At 33.7% G+C, this 22,130-nt stretch overlaps 1 protein-coding gene across 3 annotated transcripts in view; it reads left to right on the plus strand.

The window, feature by feature from the left end:
- LOC140443034 (uncharacterized) overlaps positions 1–22,130 on the plus strand; it is a 189,103-nt gene that overhangs the window by 18,481 nt on the left and 148,492 nt on the right. Inside the window, exon 2 of one of the 3 annotated variants that reach the window (XM_072534066.1) lies at positions 2,822–3,053. In XM_072534066.1, coding sequence (XP_072390167.1) covers positions 2,963–3,053 — 91 coding nt within the window. In that variant the 5' untranslated portion in view covers positions 2,822–2,962. The remainder of the gene's footprint in view (positions 1–2,821; positions 3,054–22,130) is intronic. The other 2 variants (XM_072534068.1, XM_072534067.1) reach the window with 2 other exon arrangements.

The raw sequence follows: 22,130 nt of genomic DNA on the forward strand, positions 1-22,130 counted from the left end.
TTAAGAAATTATATAAACTCTTGACGATAGAATTTGATTAAATTTTTTAGTTTCATTTTAAACATTTGGAACACCATACAGTTTGCAGTTTTTGGCATTTGCCACACATTGCCTTGTTACAGCCGTGACACTCATTGGAAGTATGATTTCCTTTACAAAACATTTTTAACTGACATTTTTTTCTTTTTTGGCTAGTAACAGTGCTGGTGGTTGGTAAATCCGGTGGTGCTGTGTATAGTACCAGATTTCGGGAGGCAAGGTATGGAGCCCGTAATTCTTCACACAGCTGAAGAATAAATTTACGACGACTGATTTTACTTCCAGTAACTTCTTTATAAATAATCCATGCATTTATTGCTCCTAAGTCAAGAATGTTATAAAACACGTGCATTGGCCATCGTCTTGAAGCAACTTTTGTAGTATAAAGACGCACCATTTGGTCCACTACATCAACCCCGTATTTTGTTTTATTATAAAAACTAACTGTTTGAGGAAGTTTTTTACCATCGACAGCAACATCCACTGATTGATGTAATGAGCTCAACAAAAGCACATTTTTGTGACTCTTTCCTTGGTATGCAGTAAGTGTTATCTTTTCGTCGCTCTGGAATATATGGGTAACATATAATTCACCATTTTTACTCTTTACGCTTAGAGGAACTTCCTTTCTGTTGCGATTTAAAGTACCCACAAGACTTGTTGATTTTTTTTGCAATGCCTTGGCCAATTTTAACGATGTAAAGTAGTTATCTGTCGTAACATTTTTGCTCTTTCCCAGTTGATTTTCCATTAACCGCAAAACAACATGTTCACCAACACTTGTATCTTTCTTGCGTAGATGATCAGTGCCAGTATAAGGGTAACCATTTACAATATATTTTGATTCCACGCATGTCAAAGGCCAAAATTTGATGCCAAACTTATCCGGCTTATTTGATATGTACTGTGTGAACGGACACCTGGCTTTAGAAGGCAGTAGTTGTTCGTCAACAGTAAGGTTTATTCCCGGTTTGTAACATGCACCACTATTTTCTATAAATCCATTCCAAACCGCAGAGGCTAGAGCAAATTTGTCGGTTTTCAATCGTTCAGATCTCGTTTGCTTTATGTCAAATCTGAGATATTTTATAATATCATTGAATCTGTCTCGTGGCATAGTTTGCCTAAAAAACTGAGGACCCCATACTGTTGACTACAAGCTGTTGGTTGGGAAATTTTTGGCGCCGTAGACTCCTCTTGCGTACATAATAGCAAGGGCAGCCTCCAGTTCTTCCAAAGTTATATGTCCATGTGTCATTTTTCAAACATCGATGTGCTTCTGCAATAGTTCATTCTTTTATATGACGTAACATGCTGTCGTTGGTTATTAGATACCAAGCACTTACCACACAATTATTCCTCACGTTCCTTTTTGCATACGACGTAGGACCTGATTCCTCTCGATAAATGTTGTGCTGAGCGCGGCGTCCTGTAATGAGCAAACATTCAATGAATATGAAGATACTAAAAATCATAATCTTACCAGGTACTGATCCAGAATCAATAACTTTCCACGTTGTTCCGTCTTTCGATTGTTCGATGTCTCCGATTGAAATAGTTTTTCCTTGTTGACCTCTTTTTCTCTTGTGACTTGGCTTAGATGCACTTGGATTCACGATAAAATTAGCTGACTCGTGCTGTTGAGTTGTAGAAGCAGTGTTTACATAAATTGGTGAGTCTTGTACAATAAAACTTTCTAACTGCTCTGAAGCATCAGTCACTTGAATCATTATTTTGTGGTGGTCCGTATTGTTCGTCGTCTGACTCATTATTTTCTGCAAATTCAGATTCACCTCCCGAAACATCTTCTTGTATTTTTCGTATTTCTTCAAGAAGTTCAAGCTCTGATAGTCCACGACGAGACATCTTTACAGTCGTCTTGAATTTTCACAATTGAACGAATGTTTCAATATTCTAGAAACCAGAGTCAGCAGAACCTAATAAACCGCTCAATAAACAAAATACTTTCAAGGAACAAACAGTATGTAACAAAATACCTTCTAGGAATAAAAGTACATAAACATAATTTTATCTATCCGACAGAAAGTTAAAAGAAATCGTCAAATTTCCGAGAAAACGATAATAATTAATACAGGGCCAGTTTGGCCCCTTCAGACTTCTATGGTAGGTTGTTGAAAATACATTTAATAAATTTAGTAAACAATATTTTTTTGCGTTAAATAAGACTTTGTATCAAAATATTAAAAGTCATAAAATATGAAATTATTATTGTGTCAAATAAAAGAACTACAATAACTTCAAATCGCAACAGGGGCCAAATGGGCCTCTCCGACTTTCTAGTGTTAAAACAATGAAGTAAAGGATTAAAGGTTTATGTCTGAAATTTTATATTCGTTCATAGATTAGTATTTCCAAATGAAAAGTGTTTAATCAAAGTAGTAAAATTCTGACTGTTTTTGGCCATCAGAATTGGTTAGATATAAAATACTGTAAGCTTACTTTCAAGAAAATTAAATTTGGATACGGTTACATTTTCTGTAAATATATTTAAATGTAGTTTCCAAAACTTAACCTAAAAAAATCATTTGCATTACAGTCAGAGATTTTAAAGATTTTTATTGTCATATATTATTTTTATACAGCTGCATGCTTTGACCTTAAAATACACAATAAACCTGGAAAATTACTAATATAAGATTCCATACAGCGTAAATACAACATTAAAACTTCCCGCAGATATTCCCTCGCTGTATGGAGACTAATAAACAAAGTCTTAAGCTTTGCAAATTGCGCTCACAATACGAAATAAAATTTTATTAAGCTATTCTTGGTCCGTTAAAAGTGTTTACAATTGAAGTAACGGCAGATTAACCGATACGGTACATTTACCATACGTATTTGACTAAGATAGAAAAAGAGAGCTACTTCGGAGGAGACAGAGAAGACTGGAGGACATTAAGGAATGCAGACGACAATACATCACAAAATGGCGAAAGAGATAATCAAGCAATATGGTACTATCTTCTTCGCGATTGTTTCATTTTGTGTAAAAGGTAAGTTTCTTTATCATCTACCATTAGATTTTTTTATAGAGTAATTTTTTTATTGGCAGAGTCCTTTTAATATGGAACGCCTTAATCATCTCGAAAAAGGCTTGCACAACTTTTATAAATTTTGGTTTTTGTGCGTTTTGTAATAGGGCTGATCTCAGCGCAGTGGTGGACAGTGACGGCTCGTGGCTTTAGAGACAGGGTCGGCAAGGTTTTTTTGTCTCCGTAGGTATTAGACGGTATATATCAGCGGTCGGGGAACATTTTTAATCATTACCCCAAAATATTTTTGTGTAAGTTGATATTACCCCATGGCGAAGAGCAAGAAAAAACGAAATCGCCTCTTTTTAGCATCTTTCATGTTATAGCCCCCATGATAATTTTGAAAAGAAAACGATAATTAAAAATTTAATTTAAACATCATTTATTCAATTTATCAATGTAATACCTAGTAATCCATAACTTTCACCCCCCACAGAAAATATAAGTAAATGATAATTTCTTGTTATTTTGTCATACAAGAAAAATATCATATGAATTACAAAATAACGAGAAATTATCATTTGCTTATATTTTCTGTGGGGGCGAATTTTCATGGGAGAGATTTCATGTTTGATACAATTGCTTCAAAATTGGGACTTGGTGTAAGAGCGATTTGAACACAGTCTTCAGCGTTTAATCGATTTCTGTTCTTCGTTTTTATGTTCATTAGAGTGGAAAAGCCTTGTTCGCACAAATATGTTGTTCCAAATGGCAATAATTTGTTATCCGCATCTTCATGTACAATTTTGAAAGCCTTTGCAGGTTTTGACATCCAAAAAGATAACAGATTTGGTTTACTCTCAAATTAAATATTAGATCGAAGTTCAAGAATTGCTTCTGCTAAACCTGAAGGTTCTTCTGGTATCATAGCAATTTCACATGTAAAAGGATCTGCAATGCAACTGAGAGTAAGTGTATCAAGATCTGGAAAGTAATCTGAAAACCGCTTTCTGAGTTTGATAAGATGTCTTACAATTGTATCCTTGATGTCAGCAAAAGTAATATTTTCGCAATCTTCCAAAAACAAAGCTAACCTTGAAAAAGTAGCTGTCTTGTTCTGTTCTACTTTCTGTCTCCAATATTGCAGCTTTAACCCAAACGCTGACACTATTTCTCTCGCTGAAATGATATTAATATTCTTTCCTTGCAATTCTTTGTTTAATATATTTATACTCTCTGATGACAGCTTCCAGTGTAGGTTCTAAATATTTGACCATAAGGGCCTGGCGATGGATCATACAGTGAGTAACTTCAATATTTGGGTTATTTTTTTTTACAAAAGCCGAAAAACCATTAATATGATCCAGCATAGCTGGAGCTTCATGCAAAGATTCAGGAATACAGTTTTCCCATTTTAAACTTTGCGCATTGAAATATTCATTTACTTTATTGTAGACATCAATTCCACGAGATCTCAACTCGAGAGGAGCACAAAACAGCAATTCCTCTTCAAAATTATCTACACCTATGTAGCGAACATATACCATTAGCTGTGATGCTACGAAAATCAGTTGTCTCATCAAGCTGAATAGCAAAATATTTAGCCTGTTTAATACGAAAATAACCTGTTCCTTTACATTTTCTGTTAATATAGAAATTTGTTCTTTCACAATTTTTGCAGACAAGGGCACTGAATTCAGTGTCTTTGCTTCTTTTTGACCACACATAATCTCTGCCATTTTTACAGCAGCTGGTTTAACCAAATCTTCACTAATAGTGTATGGTTTCTTATTTCCTGCAATCAATCAGGCTACTTCAGAGCTAGCCCTTGATGCTGGACGCCGATCAAATGTACCAAACAAGTTGCTATTCAATATTTGTCTTTTAACAGGTATTTCTAAATTTGCAAAGTATTCTCGCGGTTTGGAAGACAGGTGTGAATGCAAATTATCTAAATTGTAAATGTTTCTTTAATTGACTTTTTTTGAAAGATTCTGAAGTCAGTACCTTCACACATACAACACACTCTGGTTTCATTGTACCATTGTCTTCTATTTATGTAAAGCCGTAATTAAGGAATTCGTCTTGGTATGTTCTTTTTCTATTTGCTGCCATCTTAAGGGAGACAGAAAATAATAGTTGTAAAATACTTGAATTAAATTTTTAAATTGCGGCTTACCTTGATCGATATATCGATGATTAATGATAAAATGGTGATCTTGTCAGCAACTAATTAGTAAAAACTCGCTCTCTGACTCGTCAATGTATTTGTATCTTGACGGCATAGCACGAACTGAGCAGGTAGTCGGGGCCGGGACTGTGCACTACGCAAAGATATAACTCGAGAACACTCTAGTGGTGGAGAGTAAGATGGCGTGGCCTGCATATGTCGCTAAATTGTTTAAGTTGAAAAAATACTAACAGGTTTATAAAATAGCAAATTAAGAATATATACTTTTTACTCACAAAAGTTTCATTTTTACCCCCAAAAATTTAATTTTTACCCCATTTGGGGTAATTTACCCCGGTTCCCCGACCGCTGGTATATATCATTGGAAATTTTTTGTTTTTTTTTTAATATTGTTGTGAAGCCATTTTCTTGTGGCATTTTAAAGTAATTACTATTTAAATGGGAATAAGCCACAATTAAAGATTAAAGTACGTTTATTGACGTTTCAATTTCCACTTCGAAAATCGTTCTCAAAATACAAACATTAGTGTAAAGTCGTCATTTTTTAAAGTTCTTATAGACTTTAGTTCCTCTTTGCTTATGTTTTGTTCAATTTTAATAGACTTTTCCAATTCAAGTTTACATAATACTCTGTATTCCTCCTTTTCGTGGGTTGGTAAACATTGAGATATTTTTTCCACTGAGCTTATTATGTCTAATTTTGGAATGGATGGCTGAGTAACAACAAAGTTTAGATCCTTTAACAGTATTAAATTCTCCGTTGCATTTAAATGTCTAGTTGATAGATTGACAACTGTCGCTAATATGTTATTATTTCTATTTAGGTTATCTAAAGTGTGTATACTGTTTTGTTCTAATAGAATATTAAATTTATTTAAATGTATCTCTTTGTTTATTATATGAATTTTCATAAACTATATGTAAACTAAAAATAATTTGATCAAAATCAGAATTTGATATCACATTGAAAAGCAAATCCTCAATACTTACAATATCTTGTATAGAATTTCCAATCTCCGAAAATTTTGAATAACGCTGGACCCATAACGGTTTCTTAATATTGTTCTAAAGCTATTTTCTTGTGGCATTTTAAAGTAATTACTCTTATATGGGAATAAGCCACAATTAAAGGTTAAAGTACGTTTATTGACGTTTCAATTTCCACTTCGGAAATCGTTCTCAAAATAGAAACATTAGTATAATACTAAACCTTTAGGTAAAATTAGTTCGTTTAGGCCAGCTCGAGAAAAATGAAGCAAATCCGATTAAACTGGCAAAAAAAGACAACATTCTGTAATTCTTTTACACGTATCCTACAAAACTAAATTCATTTTATGCGCATGATAGTGAGTAGATAAAGTTTGCGGTGCAATAGTTTTAACATTTGCCTGGAGACCATTCAATTCACCGGACATCACGGCAGAGCCGCCATAAGTTTGCCCTACCAATTTATTTTTGATATCAAAAAACGTTAATCTGTCATTTAAAACACCTTAAATATATTCTGACTTATGGGTTCTGTCTCATGCAAACTGCTCTTAACGAAATTAAAAGTTGGTGCTCGAAAGAGGGCTTAAATGTCAACCCCAGTAAAACGACTTTGATACCTTTCACAAGGAGACGTAAATACAATTTACAGGCTCCAACTATGAATGGCATCACATTAGACTATTCCAAGGAAGTAAAATATCTGGGGGTAACCCTAGATCAAAAACTCACCTGGAATAGTCATATTGAAAAAATTTTATCCAGAGCTTTGGTGGCAAGTTGGACCTGCCGCAAGACGTTTGGAAAAACTTGGGGCCTACAACCGAAAATGACTCTCTGGTCATATAAAACAACAATTAGGCCCATGGTTACATACGCATCATTCGTATGGTGGCCAAAAACACAACAAACAACAGCTAACGCCAAGCTGCAAAAAGTGCAGCGGCTAGCTTGTCTAGGAATCACAGGGGCAATGTCAACATGTCCCACTGCAGCTCTAGAGGCGATGCTGAACCTTCCTCCCTTGCAGTTCTGCATAAGGAGGGAGGCAGTAACTACCGCCTTAAAACTGCGACAGACACAAATAATGAAACCTGGAGATCTAGTTGGCCACCTGAAAATCTTAGAAAAAATTCCATTGGATTCTAAGGACATGCCGACAGATGCTATGCTAGTCAAATTCGACTTCGAAACACCCTTTGAAGTGGTCATAAAAAACCACCAAATGGGTGAAGAAATTGAACCAAAAGTGGAAGGAGGTTCACTCGTATGGTATACGGATGGATCTAAGATAGATGAAAGGGCAGGAGTGGGAGTTACTGGGCCCAATTTCAGGCTATCTAAATCTCTTGGAAACGCCCCAACTATCTTCCAGGCAGAAATACATGCTATAGACATAAGTGCCCAAGAATGTCTCAACCGAGACACCCGTAGGGCAAAAGTCCTTATTTTATCAGACAGCCAAGCCGCCTTAAAGGCTCTAAAGTCATTTACATGTGAGTCGAAGTTGGTTTAGGACTGTAAACAATCTCTCAAGAAGCTGGCGGAACGCAACAATGTAACTGTGATGTGGGTGCCAGGTCACAAGGGAATTGCAGGAAATGAGGAAGCTGACAGCCTCGCAAAAGAAGGAGCTAATACCCCATTCCAGGGTCCGGAACCCTTCTGTGGACTATCGAAAAGCCACATCAGAGGGGAACTCTGTACCTGGGAACTCAATCAACTAAGATCATATTGGTCTAACACACCAGGACAAAGGCAAGCAAAAAGGCTCATAAAAGTGTCGCCTACTGCAACAAACCGCCTTCTCGAAATGAGTAAAAAAGATATCAAAATAGTCACTGGCCTACTCACTGGTCACTGCCCTCTGAGATATCATCTTAAGAAGATGGGCAAATCAGATAGTGAGAACTGTCGTTTCTGTCACAATGAAAAAGAAACGGCAGAACATATACTATGCAACTGCGTAGCACTGTTCTGCAAAAGACTAAAATTCCTAGGAGAGGTCAGTCTGGCGTCCTCTGACATAGGAAACAAGTCACCTAGGAAGCTAATCAACTTCATCAGAAGTATTGGCATTCTAGAGTTTAACTAGATTAAGGTATGCACAAAAGATCTCTATAGGTCGAAGTGCGGTGAGGCCGCATGACCTTAACGACCTCACATAATCTAATCTAATCTAATCCATGGGTTCTGTTTACTCTGTTCAACCAACATAAAACAAAGACTTAATAGATTATCAGTCAAACTCTTCCCCTTATCATATTCACTAATTATTTCGTGTATTTTTTTGCAAATTAAAATTACGATACATGAATAAATAAAAAGGAATATTATCTAATCTAGACTATGAAATATATACTTTTTATTTAGAATAATTTATTTGACGCCTACCATTTATACATAAAGTAGGCGTTGAGTTCAATTTCTCTTGTTTCTTATTATCCAATATATGCCCCACGAATTTTTTAAGAAACCGTTAGTGCGCATTTTCGTCTCGAAAGCAGAAATTTATAGGCCTCTCGCATTTTCATCCGGACCTAATCCAAATTTGTAGCTTTTTAGCAGTAAATTTAATCTGTCATGTCTTTTGGTTGGATTGTTCGTTGAATGGATGCGAGAGTATCGGCTGCGGCCGAGCGATCTTTCGATTTAAGATAAATGTGGCTCGTTTGTGGCTGTAATCAACTCATTTCCCAATGGATAATTCCATTCACTCGCTACTAACACTTTTATTTTTCCGACACAACAGACGCCAGAGGCGCATTATCCTAAAAAATCCAAAAATATTTAAAACATTAAAATTTACGTTGGAATTTTTTTCATTAAAATTATCAACAGGCCTTGCAGGCCTGTTGATTAATTAAAAGCCTCTCTGTTTCATTAATTAAAAAAAGCCCTTTACAAAGCTTCTTTCATAGCTGAAGTCTACACGATTAACCGTGTACTAAAACTTGCGAATTCCTCAAACATATCAAAACCCCTTTTTCTGACCGATTCCTTTAGTTCTCTTCATGTAATAGTTGCAATCCTGTATGCTAATCATTGAATAGAGAAGTTAATAAAATTCTAGCAACATATTGCTTAAAAGAACAAGATCACTCCTAAATTTGTATGGATTCCATCCCTCGCCGGCATTCAAGATAACGAAGAAAAGCAAAACCAGTGCGTGACCGTGTGACAAATATTCTCAAAACTCTTCTGAAAAAAAGTGCTTAGCCAATAGTAACCTTGGTTTTATTGGTTTACTTCGCAATCAAAATTAAGAATAGTAGAACATAGTATTCAATCGTGGAAATTTAGTCTTAAAATGGGTACAGATATGCGAGCCGAAATGTTCGCGAATGTCTGGTGAATTGAATGATCTCCAGGCAAAAGTTAAAACTATTGCACCGCAAACTTTATTTGCTCACTATCATGCGCATAAAATGAATTTAGTTTTTTAGGATACGTGAAAGAGAATTAAATAATTTTAAGTTTTTTGGCAGTTTAAGCGGATTTGCTTCATTTTTCTTAAGCTCGCCTATACGGACTAATGTTTTAGAAAAAATTGCTTCGAAAAAGAAGCCAACAGTTTGTCAGACGCGATGGATTTAAAATCTCGGTTAGTTTTCACTGTAGCAGATTTTCGTAAACAGCTTTTGGAAGTTATTGATTTTATTATTAAAGGAGACGATTTTGAAAGTGATGATATCTCGAAAAGTGATCAATCGGTTTGAAAACTTTATGAAATGATTACTCTTTCAATATTGTTTTAAATATTGTTGATAAAGTGTTTAACGAAAATGATTTGATATTCAATGTTGTCCAAAATCAGTTAACTGACATTATTTATTCCAAAAACAGAACAACAAAGCTGAGAGATTTTCGAAATTATAGTAATTATTAATATATACGGTCGTCAGCAGTTTGTTGAAAGTTTATTTACAGCGAACTGATCGCAAACTGTCTCGATGTATCAATTTCGCACGTTAATGGAGTAAAGTCTTCCATTTTAGGCGGATTTGATCTAGCTCGTGGTATTTTAGTCTAGCTCAACGATCTGAGTTCGGACTGACATTTTATAAATGTTTTCTAAAAGCAACAAACGCAGAGTAATAGCTTGTACCGGAGTTTTTGTTTTATATAAACATTTACAACCTTAGACAAGGTTGTATACTATGACCATTATTATTCAACTTGTACTCAGAGGACATCTTTGCACATGCTCTAGATGAAGCACAAGAAGGAATAAAAATCAATGGAAAAATCGTGAACAATATCAGGAATGCCGATGACACAGTACCGATTGCTGGCAGTGAAGAAGAACTACAAATTATGTTAACCAAAGTAGTGCGACAAGGAGAACTATACGGCCTTAAGGTGAATGTAAAAAAAAACCAAAACAATGGTAATTTCAAAAAAACACACACCAGTTATAAACATACTAGTCAACAACAATCTAGTTGAACAAGTGAAAAAGTTTAAGTATCTAGGCTGTTGGATACATGAAACCTTAGATCAAGAACAAGAGGTTAAATGTAGAATAGAACAGGCAAGAAACACCTTCTTAAAGATGCGACAGTTACTCACTACCCGGAATATTGATTTATCCCTACGATACCGGTAAAGTGTTATGTATATAGTGTACTATTACACGGCATGGAAGCTTGGACGTTAACAGTCAGCTCGTTACGACGTTTAGAGAGCTTTGAGATGTGGGTATTTCGTCGTATGCTGAAAAATCCATGAACCGACCGCGTTAGAAGTGAAGAAGTTTTAAGGCGTATGAATAGAGAACGTGAACTCACAGAAATTACCAAGAAGCGTAAAACGTCTTATCTTGGACACATATTTAGACACGACAAGTATAACTTCCTTCAGCTTATTATAGAAGGGAAAATAGAAGGCAGACGCGGCCGGGTAGACGACAAATGACCTGGCTGCGCAACATCAAAGATTGGAGAGGATTAGACTTTCAAAGTTTAATAAGGAAAGCCCAAAATAGGGAAGACTTTGCAGAGGTCATCGCCAACCTTCGCTAAGAAGACGGCACCTAAAGAAGAAGAAACATTTACGCAACAAAAGAGTGAGAAAATTTGGGTAAAGAAGTGGTTATTACGACGAAACGATTTTAGTCATATGTTTCTAATGAGAGAGCTACAGTAAAAATGGTCCAAGTGATTTTCGAAACTATATAAGAATGGACGAAAATTCATTCAAACACCTATTAAACCTTGTTGAAGGGCATATGAGAAAACAAAATACAGTCATGCGGAAAGCAACTCCTGTTGACGAACGACTTATTTCTTCGCTTTCTGGCTACCAGAAGATCGTCATCAGGTTTGTCTGGAGCGGATAGCGATTTGATGCTTATCACCATAATGGACGCATTTTGGTTCTGCGTTTTTTGGCTTTTTACAATCTTTAGTTAAATGCTTTTTTGTACATTTACTACATCTTGGTTTTCTTTTTCTAATAATGTTATTATTGTCAATTTTACCAAAATATTTTTCAACCATAGAAATGAATGCTTCAGGAGAACATGAAAATTTAAAAGGTTGTCTATGAAATTGGTAAAAACCAAAAGGTATAATGAAGGTTAGAGATCTGATAATTAATCATCGAGCTTGATTTTCCAAAATCCTTGTTTGAATTTTCTCAAAGTATAGTATTTCTTATTCAATAATTTTGGGCGGATATCTTCAAATCTCAATATTAATTAAAAATATATTATTAAGTCATTAGGACCTAAACAAATTCTCAAGGTTGCATCAGGTTGACATGCACCTCAATTATTATAATGGCATCAACTATTACAATATTACTAGACCATTACCATTTTTAGATTCAAAACCTTTGATACTACACCATTGTTACTCACATTGTTCAATTCTTTTTCAAATTTATTTAAAAGTTCGTAAGGTAGTCCTTCTGCATTTTCATTAATTCTTATGTTTCTACTTTACTATTTAATATTTGCTTAATAAGAATAAATTCTTTACATCCCTTAAGCCCTAAAATAGGCCTTACATTGATTTTTTCTTTTCCAAAGGCTTTTAACATTATTTATGATTCTCTTAACAGCTGATTCTTAGCATCTTTTTGAAAATCTTGACTGACAGAATATTGATCTGTGCACCAGTAATCAACTTGAAGCTGATCTTTTTTTCTGCATGTATCTAAGTCCTGGGTCCATGTTTTTTCTATACTGTAAGCTAACCTAACTTTGCTATGTATATCAAAGAGATCATTGATATCCTCTATGTCCTCAGTTTCATCAACATTAATTTCTTGTATAAACTTTCTAACAAAGCAGTAATTTTTTGTTAAAAGTAGTTAAGCATAAAATGTTAACATGTTTAATTAAAAAATCTGTTACTTTTTAATTATTGTAAATTTTATTTTCACAATATAATAAATTTTGTATAACTATGGCAACACTGGTTAGAATTACCCTACATACATGGTTGTCATTAGTTAAATTTTTTGTTGTTTCATGGTATATAATGGCGGATAAGTAGTGGCTTTTATAAATAAGACACATTTTAAATGGAAATTACATATAAAAGAACGTTTTCCAGACAATAAAAATCATTGTACAATCATCAGTAAGTGAAGAATTTATTAATAATAAATTATTACATATTCGTAAATATCGTACCATCTTACTATACTAGTACCGACTTTTTAAGTGGTGTTTGCTTATTTTTGCAGCTTAGCAAATTTTAATGGCATCATCTAATTTTAACTCTGCCATTCTCAATAGCTTCTCTTGCAGCTCTGGAGTAACACATTCTCTTACACCTAGTACTATTAAGAATCTTAACATTTCGCTAAGAAATTTAGAGGTTTCAATATCTCCAAAGTCTTCATTTTCTTTCTTGTCCCTCCGATATAACACGTATCTCTTATATATTACATTTCTTCTTGGATTTATATATTCATTCGAAGCTTTAATTATTTCTTCTGAGTTTTTGCATACCCTTCAATCAAATTGAAAGTATTAAATAGTTCTTGGCCGCCTTCCCCAGGAAATTCAGTAGGTTTGTAGGCTTCACTTCAATTGATTTGGAATTACTACCATAAATATGTAGTAGATCTACTTAAAATGTTTCCAATTATTAACAATTAACAATAAGATTCTTGGAAGGTTTGTACAGCTCCATTTCGTGTCTTACATTAAATTGCACACGCTGTTTTTATGGACTTTACCTCACTTTTGTTTTTCGTAGACGGATTCAAAAATATTTATAATATAACCCTTATACACTTTTATCGTTATTAACAGATTAGCAGCGCCATCTTTTATATTATGTGTAAGGATTATTAAAATTTTCAGTAGTTGTTAATAGTTATTTAACCAACAAGTGTATTAATAAGCGTGAGCGAAGCGAGCGCGTTAATGTTCGAGATTGTTAATCGCCATTTTAATTCACGAGTTCGTTACAAAACTTTTCCGTCGACCGTACTTTTCAGAAATAAAGATATCTTAGTTTAAATATTTATTTACTTAACGATAAACAACAATTTTTTCAGCTTTCATTGACTTTATTCAAAGTTTCCTTAGCGGTAGTTTTATTATAGTAAACATTAATATTCGAAATGGTACAATTACTGAAATTAAAGGAAGATATTGATAAATGATTATCTGTTGTATAGCATTTTGACAAATAATTTATATTTAAGTCTTCTTGGACCTCTGTAAATTCTGTGATAGAAGAAGTTAAATTCTGGTGGAGTTAAATTAAACTCTTCGTCAATATCCATCCTTTGATTTTTCAAATACACAGAATTTTAAACAATAAAGTAAATAATAACATACAATGACAGATAGTACTAACAGCGGCTACTTCATTTTAAATTAATTTTTTAGTGGTAATATAAATAGGTATATGTTTGGTTGCCTACACCACAGGTCACTGCCAATCACAGAGCGTTTAATTAATTTATGCAAGCAATGTATGTTGTGTTGCCTATAATAAAATTGTTCATTAATAGAAAATCATTCATTAATAGGGGTCATTAATCAATGATTTTGAGGGTGTTAAAATTGATCATAAATGGACGGTCGACGGAAAACGTTTATTAACAATGACATTCATACAAGTAGGTACATTGACAAGTATGAAGTGTGTGTCTGATAACATTCTGACAATTCTGAAGAGCGACATAGTGTTACCAGCTATCAATATAGGGTATTAGGTTACAATATCTAGGGGACCTTCCTTTAACAGATTCTTACATGAAACGGGATACATATCATGGTAATGGATATCTACTCCCAATGAAATTAACTTATGAAAACAATTTTGGATAGCTTGAATCAAAGGATGTGCAGTATACATACTGTTAAGACCATGGATATACCTACGCTAAAGAATCGAAAAATATGGCTAATATTTTTTATTTTCTGGTGATAATGAATTGACAGAGAGAAGAATAGAGAACAATTCAGTAGTATGTATGCAGCTGAAGATCGGGATAGTGCAATATTTGATTGGATCTATATTTGAACTCACAGCATATCCAACGACTACAGGGATCTTATAAACATTTGTGTAGACAATAAATATTATTTTCGATAGTAATAACAGCTTCACGTTTTGATGTCACAATATGTTTGATATTCAATTAAAAATAACTAACAATTATTTGATTTCCCCTCACATTTATACATAAATTTTAGTAAACATTTGTAGTGTTTCATTAAACGAAATTTTAAAAACTATTTACAATGTTAATTTCTACAAGACAATAATTCATTTTAATCTTTTTATCCTCTTTTGGTCATATTTATTCATATTCAAGTATTTAACAGCGCAGCAAGTCCGGTGCTGCGTTAATAGCTGAATACACAAATTGTCGACAATAAATTTCCCGTTAGAAAATTGGGTTTTAATTGCACTTTTCCGCTTGTAATTATTTGTTCCTAACTGTTTTGTATTCGACAATGAAAAGTCTTTATAAAATACGGCCGCAGTCCGTTGTTTGTTTCTATTTTTCGGGAAAAAGTACATCTGCTATCGGTGCCATATGCCACCGATTAAGTTTTAGCAACTTTCGACAGTTTAACGATGATCAAGTTGTATGGAATATAATGTACAGTGAATAATAAAACACAGGTAAGATGAGTTTATCCAAGGAATTTTGAGTAATAGAAAAATATTAAGTTTTTGTGTATCGTCTTTTATACCACCGCCTATGTCTATTCCTATTCCGGATACTTGTTTCCTCCACTGCTCTAGCGATGATTGAATATATGTCTTAAATAAGGTCGGAGATAGATCGGAGATAGACAACACTCTTGTTTAAGCCCCTTTGTTATTGGAAATGATTCAGATATAAGTTTCCTTCTTTAACGACACTTCTTGCATTTTTGTATATATTTGCGATAGCATCTGCACTGTTTTGTGCATTTGTTATTTGTTCAATTGATCAATACATTATATGGTAAAAACAAATAAATTTTGATTTGCGGTTATTAATTTTACTATACACCATACAAATGGTGATGGCCCAAAAGCTATTTTGTAAACAGTAATCTTTTTATTTGTAAATACAAATCTATAGACGATTGTACAATTTCACAACTATAAACATTAAACCCTTGATTTATAGTTTCACGCTGAAAAGACTATTACTACATATTTATAACTGTATTTTGCAAACTGGAATATCCCCTTACAAATTTAACTATTGCTTTGTTATATTAATTCTAAAACCGGGAAAAGACAAAGATAATCTGAAATCATTTAGACCAATAACATTATTGTCATGCATTTTTAAAACATTTGAAAGAATTCTAAAATTGAGAATAAAAAGTTGGTTAAGACGGCATAATATTCTACCAGCAACACAATATGGATATAAACAAGGCTATGGAACCACGGATGCAGTAGTTCGTCTGACTACAGATGTACAAATTAGTTTTTCCAATTCCATGACAACAGGTGCATTGTTTATTGACATAAAAAGTGCATATGACAATATTGATTTAAATATACTCTGTGATAAACTTGTGTTTCTTGGCATTCCAAAATCGATAGCACATTTACTATCAAATCTATACAAAGACAGAAGTGTATCGATAAGAGTAGGTCACAATATTATTGGACCCAAGATCACATCAAAAGGTATTCCACAGGGAGCTGTTTTAAGTCCACTTCTTTTTAATTTGTACACATACGATTTGCACAATTTATGGTCTCCCAATATTGTTTGCTTACAATATGCTGATGATATTGTCATCTACTCACATAAGAAAACGTACAGTGAAAGCACTACTGAACTCAAACATATTATGTACAACTTGGATAATTGGACTTGGTTAAATGGATTCAATATTTCGTACCAAAAATGTGCCGTAGTATTTTTTTCAAGAAAACACCCTATTAAACATCACGCTGTAACCTTACATGGCAATGATATTCCAATTGTTTCGGAATTTAGATATCTTGGTGTCGTACTTGACAGAAAGTTGCTTTGGACTCAACATATTAATTATACAATTGGTCGCTGCGAAAAAGGTATTAATTTTCTTAAAATGGTGTGTAAGAGATCGTGGGGTGCAGATCAAAACATTACATTGAATTTTTATCGAGCCTATATAAGATCCATAATAGATTACTGTTGTGTGGTATATGGGTCAGCTAGCATAACCAATTTACGTAAACTTGATAGAATCCAATTTAAAGCGCTAAGGATTGTGTTAGGATTGATGAAAAGCACTCCAAATGAAGCCACCCTAGCTCTAGCATCTGAAAACCCACTCTCATGGCGCAGAGAATATCTGGCAAGCAAATATTTCCTTAACCAACATTATCGTGGCACTTATAATGCAAAAATAATTAATGAATTAAATACAGCTGATTTAACATCTACATACTTCATTAAAAAAAACTCTCCACCACTTGCAAGAGCAATTATAACTTGCAACGAACTGAAGTTAATAAATTCCCCTTGTAATCTTATCTGGGAATCGTTGGATATACCACATCAAACAAGTGTTCTAGCTACAAATATTATTATCCCTAAATACCAAAACGAATTTTGCTACACTACTCTTAAAGAAATCTTAAGTGGCTATTCAGATCATATTGTGATCTATACAGACGGGTCAAAATCACCAACATGTACAACCAGTGCTTACTTTGTACCAAAAATAAAGATTAAAAAATCATTTATTTTAAATAATCAATCCAGCATCTTTTCTGCTGAAGCATGTGCTATATACAAAGCCCTTGAATTGTGCTGTGAAAACCAGTCGAACTAAATTGTGATATGCAGTGATTCACTGTCAGTATTACACTCCTTGCAAAACTTTAAATTCACAATAAATAGCAATATATTCATATTAGAAATTTTTCGACAGTTACTAAAACTATCAGATCCATATAGTACTAAATTTCTATGGGTTAAGGGACACTCAGATATTGTTGGCAATACTTTTGCTGATTCTATAGCTAAAAATCCATTACAGCACCCACATATGGTGATAGAAGAATTTAACACATGTGACCTACTTGCCTATATCAAACAACATATGAAATTTAAATGGGACAGACAATGGATTCAGTTTAGTGAAAGCAGGGGCACTAATTTATACAAATTACAACCAACAGTAGATGTAAAACAATTTTACAAAGATGTCACACTAAGCAGAAACACAGTGTCAACTGTCTTAAGATCAAAAATAGATCATGGATGTTTTCCGAAACATCTACACAAAATAGGAGTTCTCCCAACAGACCGATGTGAGTGTGGAACTAGTATAGCTGATTTAAATCACATATTCTTCAACTGCCCACTACATCATAATATAAGCACGTGGCTGCTAAGAGAATTAATAAAAGAGGGTTTAAGTACACCATTAAACGTAAATCTTCTATTAAGTGAAGACAATATAAAAATCTTTAAAATAATTATGATATTTCTTGTAAAAATTAAATTAAAGGTATCAGTGTAAAATTGATCGTATGATGAACATTTCCTTTGTATGTTTACCATATATGTTGCCCACCTACCTAACCGTGGTTTATGTCTTGTTTGTTACAATAAAGCCGCTCTGATGAATCCCTGAGCGTGAAAAGTGTCCTCCTTGTACAATCCTGTATAAACGAATACTAATATTTATATGTAATTACGTGGCTAAAGGTTTCAAGCCAAAGCCAATATAAAAAAAAGTTTCACGCTGTTTTATCTTGCATGTGTTAGTAGTGAATAATTGTTAGTTTACAGGCATTTTTAGCCTGTCAAAATTTAACTAACTAAAAAAATTATTGCTATATTTACAGACGTTAAATTGGGATTAGTGAACCGAGAATATATACTATTTTGGATTTATTATCATTCTACTGTTTGTTATTTTATATGTTATTAATAACAGTACGCAAATTTGAATTAAGTTTTGTGTATTATTTATACTGCCACTTCATTGGTAATTTTTGAGTTACGTTTATTGTCATAAAATTCTACAAAATATTAGAATAAAATAAATAACAGGTGGGTTTTATTTAGTTTATTTTTATATTTATCTTTAATTTATTCAATTAGTTTTTAAATTATTCTATAGCGTATCAATACAATACTTAACTCTGTTTGAGCTTTTGTTTTAAAAGTTTTTTTAGTATTTCTTTCAAAAAAAGAAAACTAAAAAGATAATTTAATTAAAAATCCACAGCAACGGTGTGAAATTAACAAGTTACAATGAAAACACAATTTTTGTTAACGTAATGACTTACATCTACATTATTTTTATTTTAGGAAGCTCAGTGCCTGAATAGTTAGTATTCAGTACCTATTCTGTGTTTTATTTTTCAAACACATTGTAAATAGATCTATTGGAATAGACAAAGACCTCCCTCAAAAGTAAAACCTGTGATTAAAACAAGGCATTGCAAAGAACCGATGAAACAACCGAATGACATTTAGTTAATGGGAAATGTATCATTCCCGACGATAATGTTTCAGTAGGTACTTGGATATACGGATAGAACGTGAATATTTCCTTCTCTCTAGGTCTGCAGATGACATGGCAATTACCTGTGAAATGTAATTTATTGTCTATGGAATTTATTTACGATTTGTGCTTTATGTTTATGACTGACTTGGATTTAAGTTTTAAGGTTAACGATGCTGAGAAACGATATCTTTGATTTATATACGGGTGGTGCAGTCTTATTTCTGATACAGATAAATCTAAATAATTTATTTTTATTTATTTATTAACTAATCCAATCTAAATTTTACAGGACATGCAAAATCTATAATAACAAATAAAACGTTAATAATAATTATTATTATTATTATCATACATAAGCAAGAGCAAAGGCCCTCTTACGCCCAAAACAAAGAAATTTCATTAGTTACCTACTAGTAAATTAAAAACTTATACAATTTTTGGTTTAAAAGAAAAACAATATTTTAAGTATAATATAAAAAGGTCAAGTCAGTTTTGGAACGAGTTGGTAGAGGGAGCAGAGACAATGTTATCATTAAAGTTATTCTAGCACTCAAAAACTCTATTTGGTAGAAAGTTCTGTCTTGATCTTGTAGAAAAATTTTCTTTCTTTAGTTTAAACTGATGACCTCTGAGGCGTTCATCTTGATTTATGGTAAACATTTCATCGAGATTTCCAAAATTGAATTTTAATAATTTAAATGTTGCAATTAAGTCTCCACGTTATCGGCGAAGTTCAAAAGAAGTTAGGTTAGCCATATTAAGTATTTGTACATAAAAAGGTCTTCTCGGTCCCAAAGGAATTCGAGTGGCTTTTCTTTGAACGTTTTCCAACAAAGTCTTGTCTCGAACCAAGTCAGGATACCACGTTGGTCTAGCGTATTCAAGTATGGGTCTTACGTAAAGAGTGTAAAGTTTACAGAATGATTGCATTGAAACTCTCGAAAAACAACTCCGAATAAGATACAATCTGGAGTTCGCACGTTTGCAAACAGAGGTACTATGGTCGGTCCAAGTTAGGCTACTGTTTACGATAACACCAAGGTCGTTATACGAGAACACAGAACCTAATGGCTGCCCGTTAACAACGTACGGTAAAGTGGGTTATTTTTACCAATTCGAACTATTACATTTCCGCATTTAAGGATAGTAACCACTGGGAATACTAAGTTAAAATAGAGGCCAAGTCCATTTGGAGGGTTAGCTGGTTTGTGATTGGATTGGCATATATTTTTGTGTCATCAGCGTAGAGCGATATTTTACTTGAAACATAGTAAGGAATATCACTGGTATAAACCGTAAAAAGCAGAGGTCCAAGGACAGAACCTTGAGGCACTCCACTTTCTACTAACCTGTCCTGTGAGAAAGATTGGCCAAATCTAACATTGTAATGTCGATCTGTCAAGAAATCATCTATCCAACGAAGTAAAGTACCGCGAACTCCGAAATGTTCTAGCTTATGTAGAAGTCTGCGCTTAGGTACACGGTCAAAGGCTTTAGAGAAATCTAGATAAACAACGTCGACTGGCTGCGGACTGTTAAGGGATGAGGTCCAGTCGTTAACACAATCTAGGAGATTGGTTAGAGTAGAGCCACCAGAGACAAATCCATGTTGTTGTGTAGGAATAACATGTTCCTGGAGAAGAAATTTGGTCATCTCCTCGGAAATAATGGCGTCCATGACTTTGCCAAATACTGGCAGCAAGCTAATCGGACGATAATTGTTGAGGTAGAGTTTATTGCCTTTTTTAAAAATAGGGGTGACTGATGCTAATTTCCAACTAGGGGGTAAGGAGTTCTGAATAAAAGAAGTATGCATAATTAACGTTAAACCAGCTAAAGTGACTGACTGCGCGAAGTTTAATTAAGTGTTGTTTGACATGATCCACTGTGAATTCAACTTGCTGTAAGAATGCTCCGACAGGATTACAGTTAATAGCAGGTAAATAGCCATCATTCGATTCTTTAGTAAAAACCTGTGAAAATGCTAAAGAGGAAGTTTCGTAGGATTCTTTGTCAAAGGAATTGAAGTGACATTTGGAATATGTATGTGAACAATCAGAAATTTTCAATTATTTTCAGAGTTAAAGCCATAACAGGTCGATTTTTATTTTTGCTTTTTAACCTTTTTGGAAAAAAAATTACTTTTACTAACATATACCTTACTTTTCAAATAACACCAAATGGAAAAGTCCGTAGAATTCAAATCTGGCGACATAGCAGGCCATTCAATGTGGTCGCGTCATCCAATCCAACGATTGAGAAAAGTTGCATTTAGAAAATTTCTACCTATTACAGCATAATGTCGACTTGCTCCATTCTGATGAAACCAAATGGTTGGATCTATTTGAGCAGGATTATTGATATCTGAAAATGTTGCGGTTAAAAATGGGACTACGTAGGTTTGCAACATCTCTAAATGCCTTTCACCCGTCACATTACCGTCAAAAAAAAATACGGTCCTACAATGGTATTCCTAACAATCCCAGCCCATACATTTACTTTTTGGGGATATTGGGTATAAACCTATTGTCCAAGTGGGATTTTGTGTTGCCCAATCAATTTTACCTATTAACGGTACCATTTAAACAAAAAGTGGTCTCGTCGAAAAACAAGACAATATATTCAAATCCAATTATATGAACAACACCACGACAGATCTCATTGTTAGTTGACAAAGTTGTAATTGAAGAATGAGGATTTTCTTTAATTTCAAGTAATACATTTAATTGATTGTCGTCGGAAACAGTGGGTCTGCCATTCTTGAGTTTATCTCTAACACTGCCAATATCATTAAATTTATGCAATATTTCGCTTTACTTATTGTTACTCTATCAGGGTATTTTTCATTAAAGATATCGCATACTTCCGCCATACGTCTTTTACGATCGCCATAACCTAAGATCATCAAAACTTCTCTTCGCTGTTTTTCTGACAGAACCATATTTCTGAGATAGTGAGGTTTAAAAAGTCTACTGCT

Source organism: Diabrotica undecimpunctata, chromosome 6 (assembly GCF_040954645.1).
Source record: "Diabrotica undecimpunctata isolate CICGRU chromosome 6, icDiaUnde3, whole genome shotgun sequence".
In the NCBI taxonomy this organism is placed as follows: domain Eukaryota; kingdom Metazoa; phylum Arthropoda; class Insecta; order Coleoptera; family Chrysomelidae; genus Diabrotica; species Diabrotica undecimpunctata.